Raw genomic sequence first — 17,519 nt, 5'->3', positions numbered from 1 at the left:
CAAAGGGCAGGAATAAACCAACCTGTTTATATGAATCCAGTATTGTACTCATTCCAAAACTAGGCAAGGATACAATAACAAAAAGGAGAATTATAGATAAAGCACTTTGGTGAGCATGGATGGAAAAATTCTCAATATAATACTTTCAAGTTGAAGTTAACAGCACAAGAAAAGATTTAACATCATGATGAAGTTGGCTTAATTGTAGGGATGTAAAAATGGTTCAACATATGTAAGTCAATGAATGTAATACATTCTGAACAGAAATAAGGGCAATGATCATTTGAATTGATGCCGCAAAAGCCTTTTGTAAGTATTCAACATCCCTTCATGACAAAAGCACTAATGACACTAGCAAAAAGGAAGGATCCCCAAACACAATAAAAGACATATATGACTAACCTACATCCAACATCATATTAAATGGAGGAAACTGAATTCATGTCCTCTAAAGACAAGGATGAGATGAGGCTGATTGTCTCCACATCCTTATTTTTACACATTTGCATTCTTATTCTTCTTGTACTGGAATTCCTAGTCAGAGCAGTAAGTCAATAAACAGAAATAAAAGAAATTCAAATAAGGAAGTAAGAGGTGAAATTACCCTATTCATAGGTGGTATACTATACTTAAAAGATCCTAAAAACTCCAGAAAACTCCTAGATCCTATAAATTCTTTCAGTCACCTAACAGGATACAAAATCAATATGCAATAATCAGTAACTCTGGGGCTGGAGGCATGACTCAAGTGTTAGAGTACTTCTCTAGCAAGCATGAGGCCCTGAATTCAGCTACAGCACTACCAAATGAATCAGTAGCTTTTCTATATACTAACAATTAAGTGATTGAGAAAGAAACTGGAAATACAATTCCTCAAAGCAGGCTCAATTTGTCTAGATATAAACAAAGACAAGGAGGTAAAAGACCTCTACAATGAACAATATAAAACTTTAAAGATAGAAATTGAAGAAGAAACCAGAAGACTGAAAGACATCCCATGTTTACAGTTTGGTAGAATTAATACTGTGAAAATAGTTATTCTATCAAAAGCAACCTATAGTCTCAATGCAATGTCCATCAAATTTCCAATATCATTCTTTATAGAACTAGAAGAGTCAATACTAAAATTCACACAGAAGCATAAGAAACCCCACATAGCAAAAGCAGTCCTGAGCAAAAAGAGTAACATGGGAGGAATCACAGTATCCGACTTCAAATTATACTACAGAGCCATAGTGAGAAAAACAGCATGGTAATGGCACAAAAGCAGACATAAAGACCAATGGAACAGAATAGAAGACCCAGAAATAAAACTACACAGGTACAGCCCCTTTAACACATGGTGCTTGAAAACTGGTTATCTACATGCAGAAGACTGAAACTGGATCCCTAACTCACCTTGAGATCTGAAATTTTGAAACTACTACAGGAAAACATAGGGGAGCTCTGGAAGATACAGGCATAGGTAACCATTTTGTGAGTAGGACTCCAAATACCCAGAAAATAAGAGTAAAAATTGCCATGTAGAACTGTTTCTAATTAAAAAGTTTCTGTAAATCAAAGAAACAATTATCAAAATCAAAAGACAACAAACAATTGAGAGAAAATCTTCAACAGCTATTCAATGAATTAAGGACTAATATCCAGAATATAGAAAGATCTCAAAAATTAAATTGCAAAAGAGCCAAATATTAAATTAATATATGTGTAAAAAGTTGAACACAGTTCTCAGGGGAAATACAAATGATTAACAAATACATGAAAAACATACAAAATTTTAACCATAAAGGAAATACCAATTAAAACTACACTAAAATTACACCTCACCCCAGTCAGAAGGGCTGTCATGAAGAAAGCTAACAAAATGATTGTTGGTAAGGATGCAGCCAAAAGGAACCCTCATACACTGTTGGTGGGAACATAAATCTGTATAACCACTAGGAAATCCACATGGAGACTCCTCAACAAACTAAAAATAGACCTACCTTATGACCCAGCTATACCCTTTTGGTCATATATCTGAAGTAGTTCAACTCAACATACAAGAGAGATATCTGTATACCCATGTTTATTGTAGCTCTGTTCACAAGAACCTAACTGTGGAACCCAACAACTGATGAATAGATAAACAAATATTACTCAGCCATAAAGAAAACTGATATTATGTCATTTTCAGGAAAATGGATGGAACTGGAGATCATGATGTTGTGTGAGATAAGCCAAGTTCAAAATCCAAGTATTGCATCTTTTTGCTCATTTGTGGAATCTAGACCTAATGATGATAATGGAACATAAATAAAAAAGCAGGACACTTTGGGGTAGGGATCAGTGGGAGAAGGGGAGAGGGGAGAAAAGGGTGAAGAGGATCGAAGTCAATTACATATAGCCATAGTTGACAGTGTAGTCAAACCCACCAAACACTTTGGAAAAGGGGGAAGGAGGGAGGAGGGAATGGGAATACAATGCAGGAGTGAACTTCCTCCAAGTGCAAAGTGCACATCTATGGAACCCCCTTATTTTATTGTTTTATACCAATCAAAAATAACAAAAAAATGAAATCATGTCACTTGGTGGAAAATGAATGGGACTAGAGATCATCATGTTAAGTGAGAGAAGTCCAAATCCAAAAGACAGACATGAAAGTGGAAGAGGGACTAGTAGGCATTAGGTCCCAGGGAAGAGGGTGGGGAGACAAGTGTGGGTAATTCATGGGAGAAGCATCTTCAAAAACCTTATGTACACTTACAAAAATGTCACAGTGAAAGCCAATATTTTTAGATTGAATACACACCAATACAAAATATGTTCTTGCTTCAGTAACTGTTTTAATTGTTCGTTTCATGTAAATCTTTAATTTATTGGTGTAACATCACATTATAATTTCTGTAAAGGATGTGGGATCTGTTGAATTTCTTTTTCAGCCCTGGCTTTCATTACTTGTGCTGTTTTCTTTCTCTTCTTATCAGTTTTGTTGGTCTTTGGAAAAACCAATTTGGGATTTATTCATACTTTGAATTTTAAAAAAGCTTCAGTTTTTGATCTTATGTCCTTCTACCTAAGTTTATTTTTTTGAGATGGATACATTATTCATTTATATGAATATTATCCTTTTTTTTTAAATGTAACAATGTCTCTGGGAGAATGAAAGCAACTGTGCCACACATTTTTCTCTATTTTTAAACTTTTACTAGTTTTCAGCTCAAAATGATTCTAAGTTTCCATTGTAATTCTTTTGAAACACAAATTCCTTTAAAGAGAAGCTCATTGAATTGCTGATGAGTTAAATAAAATTCCCATACCTATAGACAGGTTGGACATTAACACATCATTTTAAATCTACATAAACTAAGTATATACTGTAACAAGAGCTTGGTTAAGATGTCCTGTTGTAATATTGTTTCCATAGGCAGGTGAAAGAGGAAGGTATATGCGGTCTTTAAATCACTTAAGAAATACTCTTGACTAATAAGAATAGAGGAATATGTAAATGAGTGCAGGTAAGATAAAGCCACACCATAATATTCCAGGAAGTCACCATATGTTCCCATGCAGGTCTGCAGACAGACATGAGTAATGCTTCCAAAATAATCTGATTTGAGGAAACCATTACTACAGTTATTTATTTGTTTTTGCTACATCAGTTGTAGTGTTATCATGAACCCTTTATTTTTTATGTAGAGAGAAGATAGATTTTAACTATCAGCTTATGAGATATTGGTACAGACATGAGATCCAAGAAATTATGAATTGCTTTTCTATATAAGAATGAAGTAGACATTAAGATTTTGTGAAAATGTGTGCATACACTTTTACTCAGAAAATGACACCAAGTTGTATAGAATATTAAATATTAGAAAATTTAGTTTGTTTTAGAAGACTGTACAATGTTGAAATAAAAGTCTTACCCAATCCAACGCAACTAACAATAAAATAGGCTGCATTTCCATCTCTATTTTACCACACATATGAACCAAAATATACACAAACAGACATATGAGTACATACACATAAAAACAAATGTGTGTACACACATGTTTAACCCACACATATTAAATATGTCACTCGTATGTTTGTGTGTGGTTGTGTGTATTTTGGGAGGAGGTTGTTGTCAGGTGACAGTTTCCTTAGAAAGCAGAAAGTTTCTTTGGTGGGAATGTAGACTAGTACAACCACTCTGGAAAAAAATTTGGAGGCTACTTAAAAAGCTGGACATCTATCTACCATTTGATCCAGCAATACCACTCTTGGGGATATACCCAAAAGACTGTTACTCCAGAGGCACCTGCACATCCATGTTTATTGCGGCACTATTCACAATAGCCAAGTTATGGAAACAGCCAAGATGCCCCAGCACTGACGAATGGATTAAGAAAATGTGGTATCTATACACAATGGAATTTTATGCAGCCATGAAGAAGAACGAAATGTTATCATTCGCTGGTAAATGGATGGAATTGGAGAACATCATTCTGAGTGAGGTTGGCCTGGTCCAAAAGACCAAAAATCGTATGTTCTCCCTCATATGTGGACATTAGATCAAGGGCAAACACAACAAGGGGATTGGACTATGAGCACATGATAAAAGCGAGAGCACACAAGGGAGGGGTGAGGATAGGTAAGACACCTAAAAAACTAGCTAGCATTTGTTGCCCTTAATGCAGAGAAACTAAAGCAGATACCTTAAAGCAACTGAGGCCAATAGGAAAAGGGGACCAGGAACTAGAGAAAAGGTTAGATCAAAAAGAATTAACCTAGAAGGTAACACCCACGCACAGGAAATCAATGTGAGTCAATGCCCTGTATAGCTATCCTTATCTCAACCAGCAAAACCCCTTGTTCCTTCCTATTATTGCTTATACTCTCTCTACAACAAAATTAGAGATAAGGGCAAAATAGTTTCTGCTGGGTATTGAGGGGGGGAGCGGGAGGGGGTGGAGTGGGTGGTAAGGGAGGGGGTGGGGGCAGGGGGGAGAAATAAACCAAGCCTTGTATGCACATATGAATAATAAAAGAAAAATGAAAAAAAAAAAGAAAGCAGAAAGTTTGCTAGGCACATAATCCATAACCACATAGCTATCTGAATTTTGCAGAGAATGGAGAATTGTGCTGTGTTTGTCATTGATGGCTTCTCTTTGGCCGTGGAGATTTATTTTGCTTTGAAACAATGAATCCTTCTCCTTCCACATACTAATAGCTGTCCTTGTTATTTCTTCAAGTAAGATAAAACTGCAATCACAAAATTCATTTAATAACTGAGAAAATATTTCACATTATAAACACTTCTTCCTGTTTATTTAAGGAAAAAAATATTAGAAATGTTGCATTACAGAGGTTCTGTCACAGAGAGCAAGAGTAATTGTATTGTGCTTTGATTCATTCATCATTTTCTTTTCTCCATGGATGCAGAACATTCAAATATCTTATTATCATTTCTAGCTAATTTAGATATGTGATGCTGCAGTTTTAGAAGAGAGAGTACTGAAAACTATGTATTTTGTAAACAATATTATCTAGGCTAATGCCATGCATAGTTTTGGGAACACAAGTAGTGTTCAATAAATTGTGGCAAATGTTATTTTTAGAGCTTTCATTATTATCACCAATGTAAAATCTTTGAACTTACACGTAGGGATATTTATTCAGAAATATAATTTTCTCAAAGGAGCAAGATTCTGTGTATCGTATTTTAGGACATATTTTCATAATGAAAAATATACAAACCTTACATCTGTGAACACTCATAGCTTACAGAAATGCACGCATCATTTATGAAGTTCAATGTAATGATCAAATGTGGCTAACTGGAGTGCACACAGCTGAGTTTCTGATTACAGGAGATACCTCACAAATACACCTTGTGTTCACATGATAATTACCAGTTTCTTTAGGGCATTAATATTATTATTAATTATTATTATTATTATTATTGCAGTACTTAGGGTTGAACTCAAGGCACTAGCTAGGCAAGTGATCTACCACTTAAACCACGACCCAGCCTTGTAATGGCATTCTTAATCTCATTATTTCTAAGTGTGTAAATGGCTGGATTAAGGACAGGTGTGATTATTGTGTAAAACACAGCAAGAAACTTATCCACCCAAGTGATATTGACTGCCCATAGGTAGATGAAAATGCAGGGTCCAAAGAACAGCACCACCACTGTGATGTGGGATGTACAAGTAGAGAGTGCCTTTGATGCACCATTTTTAGAGTAAAGTAAAACAGTTAATAGTATGTAAGTATAGGAGATCATTAAGAGAATGAAAGAAGTTGTTGCATAAATACCACTATTAGAATTTATGACTATTGTTAAAGTGTCAGTATCCACACATGCTAATTTCATCACCAAAGGAATGTCACAGAAAAAGCTATCCACTACTCTGGGTCCACAGAAGGGCAAACCCAGAATTATGACCACTTGAATTATGGAATGCAAAAAGCCAATGATCCATGATACCCAAATTAGCCCAATGCACTTCTGTCTGTCCATGATGCTGCTGTAATGGAGTGGTTTGCAGATGGCCACATAACGGTCATAACCCATTGTCACAAGAATTACCATCTCAGCCCCTCCGAGGAAGTGCACACCGAGGATCTGGATCATACAGCCCCCAAATGAAATGGTTTTACTGTCCTGTAGGAGGTCTGTGGTCAGCTTTGGGGTGGTAACTGAGGAAAGGCAGAAGTCAACAAATGAAAGATTGGCTAACAGGAAGTACATAGGGGAGTGGAGATGATGGTCAGTGAGGATCACTACCACAACAAAAAGGTTACCTACAAAGGTCATCAGGTATATTGTAGAAAATGGCAGGAAGAGGAAGATCTGGAGTTCTTTAGAGGTGCAAAATCCCTGAAAAATAAACTCAGAAACCACAGACTTGTTTGCTTCCTCCATTCAGTACAGTATGATCTACTGAGATGCAAAGAACTGGTGAATTACAGATACCTGGAATAGAAGAAAACACTCAACATTCAAACAAGCAGAAAATATCCAGGTACATCTCTTAGCATTTCATTAAACCTGAAATTTAATATAAGTGTTTCTTGAATTTAAATGCATGCATAGACGTGTGTCAAGACAGACGTACCTAAGTCCAGAGAGGCAGGTCATAAATTGCCCAGAAGAAGTACATTACACACAGGTGTGAAAATGAATATTTTAATTTAAAATGTCAGCAGTAAATGTTCTCCATAAAACATTTTTTGTAAGCATTGAATCTATCTCTTCTATTGGGAATCAGACAGAAATTTCTTCAATGAATAGCTCTAAAATATATTTGAAGCCTCACCCAGAATGGATACAGGGAAGTCATCTAATGACACACTTCAGAAACAAAACACGTAATTCTCCGACATAAATCTATGATAAGTGGATATGCATGAGCAACCTGAATTGAACCAAAGTCTATTACCAACCATGGGAGGAACTGTTATCAAATGTCCTGAGATAGAACATTTGTGTTCAAAAGAGTCCAGAGGCTCAGTGCTCATTCTTAGCATTGTGTATAGTATTTATTGACAGTTTCAATTTCTTCATGTCAGTGTATTTCTGCCAAATCACCCATTTCTTGTCCTGTGCATGCTGTCATACATTGACTCGTCTTGAGCTCTAACTGGTAAGATTTCTTTTCGAGAGTAGGTTGAACAGTAGATGTGTGTCAGCAACTTTGAGTCCTGAATGTCATCACGGGGAATAGAATAGCCTCTATGTTCACTCATATTTAAACTACTCATCCACATTACTTAAATTACTTTAATGATTAATATTTACATTTTAATCCAGAAAAGCAATTCGTTTTTTCCAATTTCTTTCTTCTGTCCTCTATCTCTCCCTCTTTAACTGTTGTCCTTCCTTCAATATTGCTCTCCTTCTTTCCACCTTCCTTTTCTCCCTTACTAATTCTACTCTTCTTTTTGTCTTTATTTATCTTAGTATGTACTTTTTCTTTAGTGACTTTTAGAATGGAAACTGGAAGATCAAAAAGTCAACTATTACCAGATATTATATGCCAGCCTTTGCAACCCACATTAAACATTATACTTTAATAATCATATTTTTGGTCATTTTCAGATGTGAAAATTTAGTTTCCCCAAGTACTACAGTGAGGAGCTGACTGGAATGTAATCTGAGTTCTGTTTGATTCCAAAGCCTCCAACATAACTTTTAAGCTAGAAAAAAATCAAATTGATTTTGAGGAAATTATGTTCACTAGGCTCAAAAGGCCAAAACGTGCATGTTCTTCCCCATATGAGGATTTTAGACCTAAAACAAATGCAGTAATATTATTGGATATGAGCCACACGCTAAGAGGAGAATGTGCACAGGAGGAAAAGGGAAAGGGAATGAAACCTAAAGTTTGAATGTGGTTGATGTGCTTACTTTGAGAAGTGAATAAAATAATCTTAAACTGGCAGAGGCCACTATGGGAAGGGAACTTTGAAGAGGTCTGGCAGAGATGAACCAACTTGGTTGTAATACACACGTGCATAGATGAAATGCTAGGAATCTCTCTGTATAGATGTCTGTGTCTCAAGCTAGCAAAACGCTATGTCTTTCTTATCATCTCAACAAAATTGGAGAACAAGAAGTTGAACAGGTTCTGCCCAGTAGCAGCAGTGTGGGGAGGTGGCTCAAGCAATGTATACACATTTAATTAAACCTAAAGTGATAAAATAAAAAAGAAAACCAGAAAAAATAGTAATATTTTGAAATAAGATGTTTACTCTGTGAAGAAATATGAATGTAGACAAATTTAAATGCCAATAACATTATCAAAAAAGTTCATGTTTATTAAATTTTATTGTCATCATCTTGGGTTATGAATGTTAATATCTGGGTTTTTAAGCTACTCATACACTGTGAAAAATTGGTAGCACAGACAAAACCCAAAAGAGATTTAGAAAATATTTTGGTAAATTAAATGTCCTATAAAATCCATGCCTACCCCACTTAAGGGTCTGAGAATTTGTAAGAATTTATAAGGTCATTGCCTTTTGTAACTGAGAAAAACTACTTTAAGGACTTCATTTGTCTCAAGGATTAGCTGGAAAAACTCCTATAATGTTTTTGTGAAACACATAACTAAATAACACATTCAGAACTCCAAGATCAATGTGGAGCTAAAGATGGTGGTAAACAGAAACTAAAAATTATTCTGAGATTAGTGGATATGAATAAAAGTGAATGTACAAAAATCAGAGATTTCTGAATGTACTTACCTGCAGCAATCACTTCTGAAACCATGTTTCCCCCATAACAAGTTTGAAGATAAATTCCTCCCTACACCTGAAATAATGTCCAACTCCTTTTCTGCTGTGACCTGTGTGTGCAACAGGAAATTCAGCTCAGATGGCATAAATACAATGAAAAATGTAGTATCTAGGCTGGAAACATTTCGTATCTGTGTTTTATGTGGGGCTAAGTGTTTGGAAAGACTTTTACTTTCACATTCCTTGGGGATCCCTGGCCTCAAACTTCTCCTGAACTGAAGACACAGTGAAATATTGCACCATTTTCAGTGCTGGGCTCAAGATCATTAAAAACTAGTAGAAATGGAAGATAAGAATGCTTAGAGAAAAGATTAAAAATGTTGCTCAGACATGGAGAACTTGGAAACCTTGTACATTTTTGGTAGTAATGTGAAATGGTGTAGAAGTTATCAAAACCTGCAGAAATTCACTGGAAAAAAATCCTTTCACTGTGTGTACATACTTATTTTGAAGAGATACTGACTTCTGTGTTCATTGAAATATTATGAACAATGGTTATGATATTAAACTACTTAGGTGTCTATGGACATATGAACCAACAGAAAAAATGTGGCATATACATATTATGAGGCGTTATTGGACCTTGCACAGGAAATACTTCCATTCGTAACAACATGAATGAATGTTAAGGACACCTACTAAGTGAGATAAACCTGTCAAGGAAACAATGTGTGATTCCACTTATATGAAGATTCAAATAATTAAAGTCATAGAAGCAGAGAATAGGATAGTGGTTTCCATAGCTGAGGGAGGAGGGAAATAGGTATTCAGTGTTGCAAGGATTTTTTTTTTCTTATTATTTCATTTTATTCTTCCTTTTAAAAAATCTTCTCATTTTACATTTGCACATTGTTTGGGCCACCACTCCCTGCCCCTTCCCCCTGGAGCTTCTGGGCAGAAACCTGTTCTGCCTTCTTGTTCTCTGATTTTGTTGAAGAGAAAACATAAGAGATACAAGAAAGACAGCATTTTTGCTAGCTTGAGATAAAGATAACTGTACAAAGAGATTCCTAGCTTTGCTTCCATGCACTTGTGTATTACAACGTACATTGGTTCATCTCTGTCTGACCTCTGCACTACTTCCTGGTCACCTTCTCATAGTGGCCACTGCCAGTTTAAGATTACTTTTTTGCTCCTCTATATTAAGCACATCAAAAACTTTCAAGTTTTAGGTTTCCTTTCCTTTCCTTATTTCTCTTGTGCACATTCTTGCCTTAGTGTGTAACCCATGTCCAATAATATTACTGCATTTGTTTTATGCCTATTATCTGCATATGAGAGAGAACATATGATTTTGGCCTTCTGAGCCTGGCTAACTTCACTTAAGATGATGTTCTCCAGTTCCATCCATTTACTTGTGAATGACAAAATTTTGTTCTTTTTCGTGGCCAAGTAAAATTCCATAATACCACCACATTTTCTTAATCCATTCATTGGTAGTGGGGCATCTTGACTTTTTTCCATATCTTGGCTATTTTGAATAGTGCTGCAATAAACATGGGTGTGCAGGTGCTTTGAAATAACCTGAGTCGCATTCCTTCGGGCATATCCCTAGGAGTGGTATTGCTGGATCATATGGCAGATCTATGTTTAATTTTTAAAGAAGCCTCCATACTGTTTTTCAAAGAGGTTGAAATAGCTTACTTTCCCAGCAGCAGTGTATGAGGGTTCCGTTTATCCCCCATCTTCACCAACATTTGTTGTTGTTGGTTTCTTTGATGCTAACTGTTCTACCAGGGGTGAGGTAGAATCATACTGTGGTTTTGATTTGCATTTCCTTTATTGCCAGGAATGATGAGCATTTTTTCACGTGTTTTTTTTTTTTTTTTTTTTTTTGTCCATTTGGATTTCTTCCTTTGAAAAATTTTTGTTTCGTTCAGTTTTCCACTTCTTTTTTGGCTCATTGATTTTGGGGGAGTTTAGTTTTTTTAAACTCCCTGTATATTCTGGATATCAGCCCTTTGTCTGATGTGTAGCTAGCAAATATTTCTCCCACTCTGTGGGTGTTCTCCTCGGTTTAAAAACCATTTCTTTTTTTGTGCAGAATCATTTTAATTTCATGTAGTCCCATTTGTCCATCTTTTCTCTTAGTTGCTGGGCTCCTGGAGTTCTACTGGGAAAGTCCTTGCCTATACCTACTGCTTCTAGATTATTCCCTGCTCTTTGGTGTGTTAACTTCACAGTTTCAGGTCTGATATTAAGGTCCTTAATCCACTTTGAATTGATACTAGTACAGGGATATGGCATGAATCTAGTTTCAGTTTTCTGCAGGCAGATAACCACTTTTACCAAGAACATTCGTTGAAGAGGTTATCTTTTTTCCATTGTATATTTTTGGCACCTTTGTCAAAAATAAGGTGGGCATAGCTGTGTGGATTCATATCTGGGTCCTCTATTCCGTTCCATTGGTCTTCATATCTGTTTTTGTGCCAGTATCATGCTGTTTTTATTGCTATGACTCTGCATTGCAGTTTGAAGTCAGTTGTGCTACCTCCAGCATTGCTCATTTAGTTCAGTATTTCCTTGGCTATTTGTAGTCTTTTGTGTTTCCAAATGAACTTTATTTTTTTTTTCTTTTATTATTCATATGTGCATACAAGCCTTGGGTCATTTCTCCCCCCTGCCCCCACCCCCTCCCTTACCACCCACTCCGCCCCCTCCCTCTCCCCCACCCCCTCAATACCCAGCAGAAACTATTTTGCCCTTATTTATAATTTTGTTGTAGAGAGAATATAAGCCATAATAGGAAGGAACAAGGGTTTTTGCTGGTTGAGATAAGGATAGCTATACAGGGCGTTGACTCACATTGATTTCCTGTGCGTGTGTGTTACCTTCTGGGTTAATTCTTTTTGATCTAACCTTTTCTCTAGTTCCTGGTCCCCTTTTCCTATTGGCCTCAGTTGCTTTTAAGGTATCTACTTTGGTTTCTCTGTGTTAAGGGCAACAAATGCTAAGCTAACTTTTTAGGTGTCTTACCTATCCTCACCCCTCCCTTGCGTGCTCTCGCTTTTATCACGTGCTCAAAGTCCAATCCCATTGTTGTGTTTGCCCTTGATCTAATGTCCACATATGAGGGAGAACATACGATTTTTGGTCTTTTGGACCAGGCCAACCTCACTCAGAATGATGTTCTCCAATTCCATCCATTTACCAGCGGATGATAACATTTTGTTCTTCTTCATGGCTGCGTAAAATTCCATTGTGTATAGATACCACATATTCTTAATCCATTCATCAGTGGTGGGTCATCTTGGCTGTTTCCATAACTTGGCTATTGTGAATAGTGCTGCAATAAACATGGGTGTGTAGGTGCCTCTGGAGTAACCTGTGTCACAGTCTTTTGGGTATATCCCCAAGAGTGGTATTGCTGGATCAAATGGTAGATCAATGTCTACCTTTTTAAGTAGCCTCTAAATTTTTTTCCAGAGTGGTTGTACTAGTTTATATTCCCACCAACAGTGTAAGATTTTTCAATATCTGTGGTGAATGTCATTGGGATTTTGATGAGAATTGCATTGAACATGTAGATTACATTCAGTAGTGTTGCCATTTTTACTATGTTGATTCTCCATCACATGAACATGGAAGGCTTTCCACCTTCTGTAGTCTTCTTCAGTCACCCTTCTTCACTGGTTTGTTCTCTACAAGTTCTCCTTATAGAGGTCATTCACAATTTTTTAAAGTTTATTTCTAGGTATTTGATTTTTTTTGAAACTATTGCAAATGGAATTGATTTCCTATATTCTTTCTCAATGGGTTTGCAGCAAGGATTTAATTATAGAATAAATTCTGGAGCTCTTCTATACAACATAGTTCTATGTTTAATAATACCACATAAGACCTTAAATATCTGTTATTTTGTTTTCCTACAAAATAAAACATCACAAACAAAGAAAGGAAAAAAGAATAATCCCCTTGAACCTTCCAAATAAGCCTATGCAAAAATAAACAAAGTGAACAGGGCAGAAGCAAACTTTGGGAAGGGCTGGATATGACTGAGACCATTTTGTTGAGATGAGGTGTGAGCATAGTTACAAATCCATCACATCTTGCACATTAAATACAAGCAGTTGTTTTGCAGCAGTTGTACTTGAGCAAAGCTTTAATGTTAATGTAGTATGTTTTTATTATTCTCTTTGTTAAGAGGATATAATGTTCCTTACTTATACCTGCCACATAACAAAATAGATCCATGATGACAGTTCAGAAGGTAGTTGAGTTATTATTTGTGACTGGTGTCTAGCTCAGCACTGGAGCACTGTCATTTTTCTCATGAGCCTATTTGAACTCCTGTCACTCAGAGTAGACTTTGGGTCGGACAATTCTCTGTAGAGTTCTAAAAATTGAAAGTGTGATTGTAAATTATGCTGTGAGTATTTCTTAAAGTGAAAAGGGACAATGGAAAAATATTTATAAATGCACTTCAGTAATCCTGCTTTATTCATGCACCTATAAAACGTGGGTTTGTCCTGGTGTGATAAAAAAGAAAGTTCAAAAGAGAAATTTTTGATTACTCTTGCTTCTATTGCAAAGCTCAGTTGATAAGGACAGGCACTCAGTCAGTCCTGCATTTTGTCAGTTGTGTTTAAATCCTTGTGTGATATGCTGAGTGTTTCCCTGCCCTTAATTTTATGAACATCTTTCTCTCCCAAATGACATGGTACCCAAAAAGTAGGTGAAGGTTATGGTAAACATTCTAAGTCAAAAAATTTAAGTCTGTTGAAAGGCAACATGTCTTTAGCTTAAGTTGAGTACCATTGTGGGAAAAATGAATTAAAGATCTGCAGTTTTTAAGATAAAGGGCATGAAATAAGATCTAGTCCTTGGATTAATATTAACATGTATGAACAGTAATTTTGTAATACTAATGTTCACTATTCCATACAGTTTCAACCATGGATACTCAGATCTAATTTATGTATGATATAGGTAAATTTGAGTAATTTCAGAGTACTGAATTCCATACATCTTTTGCATTTGTGGTTTTTCCCTCAACAAGAGTTTCCTTGGAACTATATACCTGCAGACACCAAAGTTCTACTGTGCTATATGAAAAACAACATATAAATATGTTTCACTTTAATAAGATCCAATCAATTCTTTAGATATATTTGTGACAAATATTGAAACTCCATTTCTCCTCTCCCACTTTTATCTAGTCTTAGATATAACACCTACCAAATGTGGAGTGCATCTGTCTATCACTGCTTCAATAAACAGTGGAAAGTGAACATAGAGTAGGCATTGTTTAATCAAACTTTCCATTTCTTCAGTTTCAGTTATGCACTTCATGCTTTGATCTGAGAGACAAAGGGTGAGTATAGTCTGAGAGAGAGAGAGAATTATGACAATAATGCACATACAATACATCTTAGTTAGATTTGCCATCTGCGTCATTCTCCCTATTCCCCCACCCATTCTTAGAACAATTTCAACAGTTTTTTTCTTCTATTTTCATATATGGATACAAATTATATCCCACATATGTCCATGCTTTCCTTATGCCCACCCTCTTCTCACTCATACTCACCCCCAGAAAAGACCTATTTTACACTCCTGCTCTTCATTGTTTAAATAAAAATTTATATTGGTAGTTCAAGGTGATTTTGCCTTGGTACCTCAGGCCTTAATATATTGTGCTTTAATAAAATTAACCCCATTAATTTTATGGTCCCCTAATGCTCCCCTAATATTCAATAGTTTACAGTGTATTATTTTCTATTATGTTCATATATATAGTTGTTTCAATACTTTTCATTCTATAACATTTTCTTTCCCTCTCCTGACCCCCATTGTTCCCTCTGAAAGAAACAACAATACAATCTCATTCTCTCTGTATATGTCTATATGGACATATATATCTCTGCTTTAATGGTTTTTAATGGGTATCAATTTGCTATTTTCATATATATATATGTGTTTATGCATGTACAATGTACTTCAATCATATTCAATCCATATCACTCTCTCCTTTCCTCCTCCCCACCTCGTGGCTTCCTACACAAAACAGTTCTCCTTTCTCAGTTATGTCATATTAATGAATGAATGAATGAATGAATGAATCATTATCATTATTTAGGTCTAGATTCCACATATGAGCAAAAACAGGTGACTTATCTCATCCAACATGATTATATATAATTCTATTCATTTTCCTGCAAACAGTATAATTTCATTTTTCTTTATGGCTGAATAATACTTCACTGTATACATGTACACTATTTTCTTTATCCATTCATCAGTTGATGGTTAATTCCATACTTTGGCTACTGTGAATAGAGCTGCAAAAAACTTGGATGTGCAAGTTTCACCATTGTATGTTTTTTTACATTCCATTGGATATATGCCCAAGAGTGGTATAGCAGGATCATATGATAATTTTTACTCAAAGGAATTTCCTTTTTTAATATCATGCTATTGTACTGGGGGCACATTGTGATATTTACAAAAGCTCTTATCATATAACATAGTTGAACTCACCCCCTCCATCATTCTGTCAAAGGAATTTCTTGAACATGTTCCTGGAGCATAGGCACAAAGAGAGACCCTGTACATCAAAAAAATGGAGAAAGGATCCAAATTAATAAAATTGAGACAAGAATGGTGTATTATAACAGCCTGTACTTAATCAACAGAATCCTTATGGACTACTTTAAAAAGTTACATTCCAGCAAATTTGAAAATTGAGAAGAAATGCACAAATTTCTAGACACATCAGAAATGACAAAATGAAATCAAAATGATATAAAAACTAAGCAGGTCAATGCCAGTTATTGAGATTAAGGATATAATGAAAATTCTCCCAGGAAAGAAAAGTTCAGAACCAGAACAATTCACTGCTGAATTCTATCAGAACTTTGAAGAACAAACATCAATGTAAAGAGCACTTCCAAACTCATTCTATGAGGCCATTATTTCCCTAATACCAAAAACAAATAAGGACACAAGAGAAATGAAAACAATAGACCAATAGCATTGATGAACATAGGCACAAAAGTTTTTAATAAATTACTTGAATTACTGAATTCTGGAATTCATAAAATGGTAATACACTGTTATCAAATCAGTTTCATTATGAGAATACAAGAACAGTTTAACATATGCAAATCCAAAAATGTAATACAGCATATAGAATCAAGAATTAGAAAACCACATGCTTATCACAATACATGCAGAAAAAATCTTTCAAACATTCAATATAAAATTTATAAAAATCCTGAAGAATCTAGGTATAGAAGGTATCTTTGTCAGATCTCTCATCACTGTGATAATATACTTAAGAAAACAAGTTAAGGGAAGAAGGGTTTATTTTGGCTTACAGTTTTACAGTTTTTCATAGCAGGGTGGTTCCTTGTTTCTAGGCTGATGTGAAATAGAGGTTTTCAACTCATGGCAGGTAGCCAACAGTGTGAGGCCAGAGCAAGAAACAGCCCATGGTAACACACTCAAAGTTTTCACTTTTTCTAACCAGGATCCACCTTCCACAGGTCCATCATCTCCCAGGAGACTACTAAAAATTTTAATCCACCAGTATATTAAACCATTGATCAGGTCAGTACCCTAATGATCTAATCAGTTCTGGTAACACCCTCACAGGTGCATCCAAAGGTGTCCTTTAACAACCTCTTAGACATGCTCAATCCTATCAAGTTCATATTCAAGATTAACTGTCACAGAAATGTTATCCCATAATGTAATATGTACTATATGTAGTAAACTCATCACCAACGGACACGAATGTGGAAAATCTGAAAGCATTTCCTCCAAAATCAAGAATATTTCAGGATGTTCATACCACTGCTTTCCAACGGACTACTTATAACTTAAGCCAAAGCTATGAGGTAAGAGAAAAAGTAAAAGTAATACAATAAGAAAGATGGGAGTCAACTTATGTCTCCTTGCAGAAGAACTGGTCCTTTATTTAGAAGAGTCCAGGAAACCCAGGAATTAGCTGAGAAGATACCTTCAGTATATTACAAATGTCTAGAAAAGTTCTAAACCTTTCATGATTATATATATGACTTTCATATTAAACTACTTTGAATTTTGCTTAAATGTGAGGGACAAAGAAATATGAAAGATTAAGGCCTTATTGTGAAATATAAGATACTGTCATCAGTGTGATACAGATTTTACTGCAGTTTGTGTGCTCTGAAGTGGGGAACTTTAAAGTCCTCTATGTTGGGTGAGCATGCCACATACTATACAATCTTGTTTTATCCTTGGGTCATGGAGTTTCTCCAAATTTT

At 35.6% G+C, this 17,519-nt stretch overlaps 1 protein-coding gene across 1 annotated transcript; it reads right to left on the bottom strand.

Annotated features, from left to right (window-relative positions):
- Positions 1–5,959: 5,959 nt before the first annotated feature.
- Positions 5,960–6,895, bottom strand: LOC141418187 (olfactory receptor 4F4-like). Its single transcript, XM_074058623.1, has one exon. It carries the CDS (start codon positions 6,893–6,895, stop codon positions 5,960–5,962), a length of 936 nt encoding a protein of 311 aa, XP_073914724.1.
- Between the last annotated feature and the right edge of the window lie 10,624 nt (positions 6,896–17,519).

Source organism: Castor canadensis, chromosome 2 (assembly GCF_047511655.1).
Source record: "Castor canadensis chromosome 2, mCasCan1.hap1v2, whole genome shotgun sequence".
NCBI classification, from domain to species: Eukaryota; Metazoa; Chordata; class Mammalia; order Rodentia; family Castoridae; genus Castor; species Castor canadensis.
Note: the sequence above shows the minus strand (reverse complement) of the source record. Positions and strands in the feature narration are given on the sequence as shown.